We start from the raw sequence: 10235 nt of genomic DNA on the forward strand, positions 1-10235 counted from the left end.
GAAGAAGGTTTACCTTGAGAATGATGTGTTTTTACTCTGAAATCTTCACTTATTCAATAATCTCCAAATGAAACCAATCTCCTCAATGCTCTTCTCTCCCTAGAGCTTCTCCAAGGAAACCGTCGACCAAATGTAGGAAGACATGAGGGTTTTAATCCCTTATAACTTATATGTTAACACTTTACACACACACCCCTACATTCTTGGATAGGAAGGTGGGGTTATTACATTTTGTTTATCAGAGCATCTCCAATATATTCTTTATAATAATTAATCAACTTCTTATAATTATAAAAAAAATGAATAAAATAAAAAATAATGATTGATTGAATAAGATTTTTACAAATAAAATTAAACAATTTTATGAAAAATGGACCATAAGAAAGTGACGAGGCATAAAGATGTTATTTGTTTGCATGGGTAATAACAAAGAATAACCATACACTTTAAAAAGAGAGTTTGATTTGATAAAATAGAAAAATCGCATTTTAATGATTTATATAAACTAATAAAATATATATTTTATATTATATTTTTATGATTTATTAATAATTAATCATTAAAATGATACACAGTATATATAACGGCTAATTCTGATTGTGAGTAAGTGATGAGAGGGTAAAAGAAGACACCGGCACTACACATGATGGTCAATCATACCAGGGAAACGGTGACATGACATCCCCCATTCGCACACACCCCCAAATATATATATATATATATATATATATATATCATGTTATTTGTATAAGTCGTATAAACCTTATTCAATTAATCATAATTTTTTATTTTGTTCATTTTTTGTAATTATGAAAAGTTAATTAATTATTTTTATTATGGAAGGTGTTAATCATAAATATTTTCATCTTAATTATATTAATTTTAAAGAAATACATTAAACTGTTTCATTAAAATTTCATAAGTATTATATGAAGCAATTTCATAATCATATATGAAACAACTTCATCAAAAAAAGTATTATATTAAACAATTTCATAAGATTAAACAATGAAATCAACGAACAACGAATGAGAATAGTTTGCACGATTTGTACAAATATGAGTGGGTTACATTTGATACTCATCTCTCTCTCTCTCTCTCTCTCTCTATATATATATATATATATACACACACATACTAGAAGGGTATTCACACAATGCAACGAGATACATCTCGATTTTAATATTTCATTTTTTTGTCTCAGTCGATATAATACGGTTTTATGTGGTTTTGAGAAAATGATAATGTTTTTATTTTTGAATAAAATATAAATACATATCATAAAAATTTGAAAAAAAGAATATTGATATTGGTACCAAACTAATTACTTAAAATTTATCTTCTTTTTTTTGCGCATTTCTTTAATTCATTTTTTTATTTGTGGTTTAACGAGGTAACTTTTTATAAAGACAATAATTAAATATTTTGTTAAAACTTAATAATTATCCTAGTTATATTTTATATTTTTTATAATCTAAAATGAGATGTTTATCCTCTATTTAATTATATTTATCTACAGTTAATTACACAAATTCAAATATAAAACTTTAATAAGTTATAATTACGCAATTTATTTGTAATCTTGATTTTTAAGTAAAATATATCAATTGCATAATTTAGCCGTATGATTGACTTAATTGTGTAAAAAGGTGGAGATATAGAAAGAAAACATTCGTGATTAGGAAACGTAGTACGCGTAGAAAAAGGAACGACCAGTGATTAATAATAAATAAGACCCCTCTTGGGTTGGCCGCCTTTTATTACGCCTCCTTCCACTCTCGCCTTTTCGCCCTCTGTATTAAATCCATTATTATTTCTATTCTCATCGATCCAAAGGCCCAATCACTACTCTTCGTCGGAATCACAATCATAATCATAATCCTCCTCCCATCCTCCTCTCGATTTTGATCCTTATTTCTACCTGTACTTGTTGGTGATCAAGAATTTTGGATGACAACCGGTGGCGCCACCCCCAAAACCACCACCGGCAGTCCAAGATTCGGGGGTGTATCAGCCCACCGTCGGCGTGGCGTCGAGCCAACAACCACCGATGTGTCGCCGGCGTCGTCTACAGATTCCGACGCCATCAACACAATGGGGCAAGAGAAACACCTGCAACATCAGAACATCAATGACTGTCTGGTGGAAGCATCTGTTGATTGTTTCGGTAGTTGCAACAACGCCACCACCACCACCACCAGCCACCACCACCACCACCACCACCACCATCTCCACCGTAAAGGGTCGGCGGAGATTCATACTTGTGGGAAACTAGGTAAGAATCTGAAGCGTACACTGCTTGGAATCCTGATAGTTCTGGTGGGTTTTAGTGCGTTCGTGAAGTTCTCGTACATGGGCGGCAGCCGTGTGGCGGAGATAGAGGCGGTGAGGCGGAGATCTTCTAACGATCAGATGTTGGTTTTGAGGGATTATAAGCAACAGGTGTTGAAGGCTCAAAGAGTTTTAGCAGACATTGATTCTTCTTCAGCTTCTTCCATGCCCATAAGGATCTTAGAAAAGTCCCTCGATGTTCCTGTAAGCTCTCTTCTATTTTTAATCATTAATAATTAATTTTGTCTTTTTTTAATTATTAGTTTAAACACATTTATGAGATTTAATTTTTCGTTTTTTAAATTAATTATATTATGATTCTAATTTTCATGTACTTCAAAAATGAAATATGTTGTTTATTATCAAATTCTTTTTTATAATTAAATAATTAAAAAACTATATACCAATATTCGGAAAAACAAATAAAAAATAAATTATTTTAATAAATTGTTCCGTTATGATAATTGATGGGCATTGGACTATTCAATTCGTGGAATGTCTTGTTGCTTTGACAAATCACTACCAAGGAAACCGTGTCGACAGCCCGCCACGTGGATATTTAGTTGACCGTTATATGCAGCCTTTTTCCCAACTCAATTACTTTTTTACCCTCGAGTCGTCGACGACATTCTGAAGTTAAGTGAGTATCACTACAAATAAATTAATTAATTAAAAAATTTATAAATAAAAGTTTATTTATTATCATTTAAATATTTATATAAAATTATCAAACGTCTATTTACAATGATTAGAATGATATTCGTGTAATGCATTGAGATACATTTTCATTTTAATGTTTTGTTTTATTTTTTTGTTGATATAATATGGTTTATATGGTTTTAAGAAAAATAATATTTTTATTTTTGAATAAAAATTAATTTAAATATATTATAAAAATTTGAAAAAATATATCGATATAAATATCAAATTAAATATTTAATAGTTTTTATTTTTTTTTACAATTTCTTTAATTGAATTTTTTATTATAATTCGATTTAGGTCAAATAGTAAAGTAATTTATTTTTAGCTTAAATTTTTATATAAAGATAATGATTTTGTTAGAACTCAATTAATTATATTTGGATTTTTTTTATATTTAAAATGAAATGTTTATTCTATATCTGATCAGGTTTATCTGCAGTTAGTTAAACAAATTAAAAAATAAAGCTCTAATAAGTTGTACTTACGTATAATTTACTTGTAATCTTAAATTTTAAGTAATATGTATTAATACACAGTACTTCATGCATAAGGAATGATTTTTAAAAGTTTTTGTCAAATGCTTTATAATATAGTATATATTAAATAATTTATATTAGAAATAATCAAAATATTCATTAAATAAAAGTTGAGATTGATTTGTATTAATAAAGAAATACCTCAAAAGTTAATATGTTAAAAAAATCAATTTGAAAAAACGTTAGGTGTATTTTAATTAAATTTTTAATATTTAACAAATAATAACCATTTGTTTGTAATTTGGCAGATACCAGAAATATGGATGAAACCAAACAGTAGTCGATATCATCAATGCATTGCCAGACCTCACAATCATAGTAAGTCATATTATTTCTTTATTTTTATTGCAAATTAATTATTATCCAATTTTATTTTAAATTTTATTTTTTAAAATTGTTTTATAATTTATAGAAAAGAGTTCGCCAACAGCCGGATATCTTCTAGTTCACGCCAACGGTGGATTGAATCAAATGAGGACAGGGGTGAGTGAGTTACCGTCTCAAGTAATTTCCATTTTTGGAAACTGTAACAAAATTACCGTATTTTTTTTACTGATATCGGTTGATTTTATTCGTGTATCAGATATGTGATATGGTGGCTATCGCAAAAATGATGAACGCCACCCTCGTTCTCCCATCTCTTGATCACCAATCTTTTTGGACAGATCCTAGGTGCGTACTACAACTTTACCGTATAAAGTTACTGAGTTGGTTTCCGGTAAAAACAGTAATCGAGTTGAAGTTACGTGAAACGATAATAACGTACCTTCACTTGTTGATGTGTTGTCGTATTTTGTAGTGATTTTAAGGACATTTTCGGTTGGAGGCATTTCATCGATGATTTGAAAGATGATGTCGAAATTGTCGAGTCTTTACCACCACAATACGCAGCAAAAAAGCCGTTTGTCAAGGCTCCGGTTTCGTGGTCAAAGGTATGACCTCATAATTTCTGTTTCGTTTATACCGATTTTCTTCGTTTCCGTGAAAAAAGTTAAAAAAACCGTAGTTGAATTTTTTTGATTAATTTTGACGGTCCAGGCGAGTTATTATAGAGGGGAGATGAAGGCATTGTTACGAAAACACAAAGTGATCCAGTTTACGCATTCCGATTCGAGGCTCGTCAACAATGGCCTCCCGTCGTCTTATCAGCGGCTTCGATGTCGTGCAAACTACGAGGCTCTCCGTTACTCCGATGAAATCGAGAGCCTTGGGAAAAAGCTTGTGGATAGACTTAGAAGCGATGGCGATCCCTTTATCGCACTACATTTGAGGTACTTTATAAGCTTTTGTTTCAATCAAATCATCATTTCCCTTGAAACCTCCTTTCTCTCAGCAATTTGATTGGTTCTACGTACTCTCACATGGTATAAGAGCCAAAGTCTACCATTCAGCCTTCGTTGGAGGGCACTTTTTGGATTCCACAATCGCTTTTTGCATCGGGATTTTTGTGACGAATGGCGTTTTTTGTGGTAACAAAGCTAACGGTCGATCGGTTTGCAGGTATGAGAAGGACATGCTGGCCTTCACAGGGTGCAGCCATAACCTAACAACTGAAGAATCTCAAGAACTTGACACAATGAGGTATAATGTGAAGCATTGGAAAGAAAAAGACATCAATGGCACAGAAAAGAGACAACAAGGAGGGTGTCCAATGTCTCCAAGAGAAGCTGCTTTGTTCCTTAAAGCCATGGGGTACCCTACAAAAACCAAAATCTACATCGTAGCCGGCGAAATCTACGGCAATAACAGCATGGACGCTTTCCGTAAGGAGTTCCCAAACGTCTTTTCACACTCCACCCTCGCCACACCCCAAGAACTCGCCACTCTTAACATGTACCAAAACCGACTTGCGGCCATCGACTACATCGTGGCCCTCGAGAGCGATGTGTTTGTGTACACGTACGACGGGAACATGGCCAAGGCGGTCCAAGGGCACCGCAGGTTCGAAGGGTTCCGCAAGACGATTAGCCCTGACCGGCTCGGTTTTGTTAAACTGATCGATCAGTTGGATGAGGGTGAGATCTCGTGGGAGACGTTTAGCTCCGAAGTGAAAACAATGCATAAAGATCGGTTGGGTGCACCGTACAAGCGGAAACCGGGTCCGGCTCCGAAATTGGAAGAGAGCTTTTACGCAAACCCGTTTCCTGGGTGCATTTGCAGTGACTCGAAAAAGAAAAAAAGCCATGTTTTGAGTGACCAAAGAGCGAGCCATGGAAACTCGCTCCGGTCACCAAAATAGATCGTTTTTTTTCGGATCCAATTCGTTGATATCTTTGAGCGTATACATACGGGATTAAATTCATTCGTTTTGATCGATTGTACAGTACAATATACGTATAGTTTTGGTCCCCATGCTATAGTGTAGATTTTAGGAACAAAGCGAATACGAGGTTGGACAGAGATGTGGGTAGTTTAAGGTTTCCTTTTTTCCTTGCCTTATGTTGTTTCACCACCATTTAACATGTATAAAGAGTTTTGCACATACATTATATTCATTTATTCCATCCACACTCTTCTACCACATTTTTTTTATCAACCTGGATATCCAACCCGCTATGCGAGCCGACTAATCCCAGATCAACCACCTGCTTTGCAGATAGCACGGAGTCACCGCATTTGGCCACAAGAGGATTTTTATTCCTCCTTGGATTTGAACTTGGGACCTTCTGGTACTTTTCCCGATAACTGAAATGGGTAAGTATATTTTATTATGATTCTATAGATTTTTCGAGATCAGAATCAGCACTTTCTTCCTTTTTGGTTATCAAGTAAGAAACCAGTTACATGCTAAAGCTAATAACACCCACAAGAAAGCATTCACCATTCAGATGCCACTAACACCCCACCACCAACTTTCTTGATGTCATTTGAGATCAACATATCATCATCAAGATGGTAAAACAGAGCTTTCTAAGTGAAACAGTAACAATGAAAACTAAACAAAGCTCAAATCTTGTTCATAACATGACTAGAAACAAACAGACACTAATATTCAGACGATTTCATCATCGAAATATCGTAACAAGATAACAAAAACACAGTTACAAAGGGATCACCACAACCAAAATCCATTTACAATTCACAAGAAATAACATCTAATCGACTAGCCAAACCACATACCTATTGCTTCTCATTTACTGAGACTTTATCATGGGCCACAGCAGTCATAGCATATTCTTCGGGGGCAATCGGTCGTTTGTTTGCGAATATCGTCCATATAAACATGCCGATAAAGCTTCCTAAAGCTCCTAATCCGATCCCGAGTATGAGGGCAGAAAGAATCCTCATAACACAATCATTTTCCTTGTGAATCTTGATCTCATTTTCTTTCTTTTCTTTGAAAACCATAGGCTCCAAGGGTTCAGAATGCATCCAATCTGGTGATTGCCTTGTTTTGAAGCTCCAAGAATACACATTACACAGTTGCGTTGAATTTCCATTTGATGAACTTAATCCCACGAAAAACCCCTCATTTTCTGGCCAGATTTTAGGCAAATCGATTTGTTCGAATAGCAACGGATCGAATGGCCGGGTTTCCCCAAATTTACTAATTCTGACCTCCAATCTTCTTGAACTTGATTCATAATCGATCCAAACTTGCAATCTGTTACCATTGTTGACTCCCAAATTGAGAGAAGATAGGTTTGCGGCTTTCGAAGATACAAAGCTGGATAAATCAATACCAACATGATTCCCATTCATATCACCATACTTAGAATCCATCGATGTATCAAATTCAACACTCAAGAACTTGAAACTATCCCCATTTGACAGCCCAAATGAACCACTATCATCAAACAAATCCACAGGATACCCATCTGAAAACACCACAAAAGCTAAACCATCTCCATTTCTCGAATCCGACCACATCGAAAACGAAAAGTACGTGGAGAAAGACACCAGTTTCTTAGGAATTCCACTATAGAACTTGATGGGGTTTTTGTAGATCAGTCTACCAGCACTAGAAACTAATGGAGCAGTGAGTTGTAGAGACGAACTGCCATTAACAACCTTTGCATCGCCATAAAGTGCAAGAACAGACTCGAAACTTGAATTCGATCCAAAATTGTTAAAAGAAAACGACGAATTGGAGTCTGCGATTAGGGATTTGAAGCAAAAGGTCAAGAAATAGAGGAGGGTTATCAGGTACCTTGAGGTGAGCAACGACGCCATTCTTTGTGCTGTAAAATTTGTGTTGATCTCGAAGTTTAAAACAGAAAACATGAAGAACCCATGAGATTAGATGAAGAATCGAAGCTAGGGTTTGAAGAATTGAGGATGATAAGCTTGTGGGGGAGAGAGAAAGAGAGCTTGGAAGCTGTGAAAATTAAATATGAGAATTTATTTGAGTGGGTTCTGCTTCTTCTGCAGCGGTCTCTGATTCTCTCTCTTTTTGTTCAGTGGTTGCTGACTTGGGAGTAGAAGAATAAAAAGGGAGGTGGGATGGAATCTTTTTACTACTATGTCCTCAACTTTCTTTTATTTGCACTTCACCTACTTCAACTTTCTTCTTTTTCATTTTGACCACACCCAAATTAGAAACCTTGTTATTTTCTCCTTTTAGAAAAGAAAGATACAATATTTGATCGGTATATAAACAAAACCAAACCGAAGTAACCCAGTATATCTCGTTCAAAAATAGCTTTCAAAAGGGATGGAATATATACAGACCTTACCTTAGCCACTTACACTGAGTGGTTGTTTCGTTAAAAAATCTTAGCTTGTGCATGACGCGATGTGAACCAAAGTAGGTAATGTAACAGGGGTAGAATACCATTTCAAATGTGTGTAAATAATTTGATGGTGTACAAACAGGCAGTGTGGAAAAGATAAACCAGACGACTTTTATTAGGAAGGAGACGCGAAAGAAGGTAGCAAAGTGTTTTCGTCGTTTGTACTATTTACGATCTCTACGCATTTTTATTGTTATCTCGGATTTACCGGTTTTGATGGTGATTTCCAAATTTTTTCTCAAGTAGGATTCGAACCTACGACCAGCAGACTGCTTTACCACTGAGCTACTGAGAAACAACGGAAAAATATGCAATAGAATTAAAACTGATGTATATAACAATTTTATTGACATATACTTAATTTTCATATATAAACCTTAGTGATCTTGACTCCTCGTCTAATATTAGTATATGACTGTATTTTTTTATATATTTTCACAATATGAAATGACTTGAAATTTTTAAAATTCATTTTTTATATGAAGTGCTATTTAACATTCTGGAAACAAAACTAAAAAAAAGAACGTTCTTTGTTATATGTTCTTAAATACTTGTACTAAAATGATAAAATTGAGTATTAGAACATCATACATATTTTTTGTATCTTCGTTTAATGTCCATGCAAATCGAAATATCAAATGGGTTATTCAACATCGATTCAAAACAACTATTCTTTATATACGATAATGGATGAAATGGACTTGATTGCAAACAAATACAATAGATTGGGCTAAATTTGTAAAAAAGGAAAGTAAGGTGGTAAATGTGAAAAAGGGTGTAATTGTTAGGGGACAGCTGTTGGTTTTACTTTTTCCTTTAATTCACGTGACTTTGTGATTTAAAATTCTTATTGTGGGTGAAAGAAAAGGAAAGATGCACAAAAGAATATGTGGGTGGTCGGGATACTTAGGTTTACTAAACGATTAAAATTTGTATAAAAAAATAACGTATTTTAATTTAATTTTTGTTTTAGGTAACGTATTTTTAAAACCTCAGTTTTACACTATAAACTCTATGATCGACCTACATACAGTTATGTGAGTATCGATTTTTGAAATACGGTCTCGTCAAACATAGTTGAACATAAATGGTATAACTGGTCCTTTAAAGCTCAACCCGAGTCTTAACCGGTCTTGGCGTTGAAGTTTGTGTTTGAATTTTGGTTTTTTTTTTATTCTTAACTGATCCTGTTAAGAAATATGGAATTCTAAATATATTTACATAAATGTCTTTTATAAATAAAAACTAACAAAAGGATGGACAGTTTAAACAATTATTGGATCAGTAGTTATTGATATTACTTACCTTGTTGATTGAGTATGACAAAGACTGATAATTTTATTTGGCAAGAGGTATAGTAAGGATCGAGAGCCTTATTCAATAAGTGGGGGAAAAGACTCATACCAGGTAAGCGTCTTAAAGAATTTAAGACGTTTACCAACAATTCATTTTGATGACAAAAAATGTTACACGATATATAAATAAGGGTGATGTCTCTTACAATAAACGCTTATACATTAAGCATTTAATAAATAGTTTCTTGTTTAAACTTAATCATTTTGATACTCAGTTTATAAAGATTGAAAATTTTCTTTAATTTTTAAACAATCATTTAAAAAAATAAAAAATATATTATATTATAAAATATTTGATAAAAACTTTTAAAAATTATTTTGTATACATTAAGTATTGTTATTGATGCATATTACTTAAAATTTAAGATTAAAAGTAAAATGTGCGTAGGTACAACTTATTAAAGCTTTATGTTTGAATGAATTCGTGTAATTAACTATAGATAAATATAATCAAGTAGAATATAAACATTTCATTTTAAATATAAAAAATCTAAAATATAATTAAGATAATCATCAAGTTCTAACAAAATACTTAATTATTATTTTTATAAAAATTATATTATTGAACTAAAAATAAA

General features: G+C 33.2%; 2 protein-coding genes across 2 annotated transcripts; one reads left to right on the forward strand and one right to left on the reverse strand.

Annotated features, from left to right (window-relative positions):
- Positions 1-1950: 1950 nt before the first annotated feature.
- On the forward strand, positions 1951-6051 carry LOC112504740 (O-fucosyltransferase 28-like). Its single transcript, XM_025108687.1, has 8 exons — positions 1951-2167; positions 2276-2535; positions 3818-3887; positions 3982-4052; positions 4153-4241; positions 4369-4501; positions 4608-4840; positions 5070-6051. The coding sequence occupies exons 1-8, from the start codon at positions 1951-1953 to the stop codon at positions 5806-5808; spliced, it is 1812 nt and encodes a 603-aa protein (XP_024964455.1). The 3' UTR covers positions 5809-6051.
- A 448-nt stretch (positions 6052-6499) lies between these two features.
- LOC112505784 (L-type lectin-domain containing receptor kinase VIII.2-like) lies at positions 6500-7965 on the reverse strand. Its single transcript, XM_025109768.1, has one exon. The coding sequence runs from the start codon at positions 7791-7793 to the stop codon at positions 6690-6692; it is 1104 nt and encodes a 367-aa protein (XP_024965536.1). The 5' UTR covers positions 7794-7965; the 3' UTR covers positions 6500-6689.
- Between the last annotated feature and the right edge of the window lie 2270 nt (positions 7966-10235).

The sequence above is a fragment of the Cynara cardunculus genome, assembly GCF_001531365.2.
Source record: "Cynara cardunculus var. scolymus isolate 2C chromosome LG 2, CcrdV1, whole genome shotgun sequence".
NCBI classification, from domain to species: domain Eukaryota; kingdom Viridiplantae; phylum Streptophyta; class Magnoliopsida; order Asterales; family Asteraceae; genus Cynara; species Cynara cardunculus.

What these genes read in the sequence shown, in the direction of transcription:
- LOC112504740 (XM_025108687.1), top strand. Translation starts at nt 1,951, where the DNA reads ATGACAACCGGTGGCGCCACCCCCAAAACCACCACCGGCAGTCCAAGA. An exon ending in CTCCGGTTTCGTGGTCAAAG is followed by an intron (nt 4,502 to 4,607) that starts GTATGACCTCAT and finishes TTGACGGTCCAG; the next exon opens with GCGAGTTATTATAGAGGGGA. An exon ending in TTTATCGCACTACATTTGAG is followed by an intron (nt 4,841 to 5,069) that starts GTACTTTATAAG and finishes ATCGGTTTGCAG; the next exon opens with GTATGAGAAGGACATGCTGG.
- LOC112505784 (XM_025109768.1), bottom strand. Translation starts at nt 7,793, where the DNA reads ATGTTTTCTGTTTTAAACTTCGAGATCAACACAAATTTTACAGCACAA.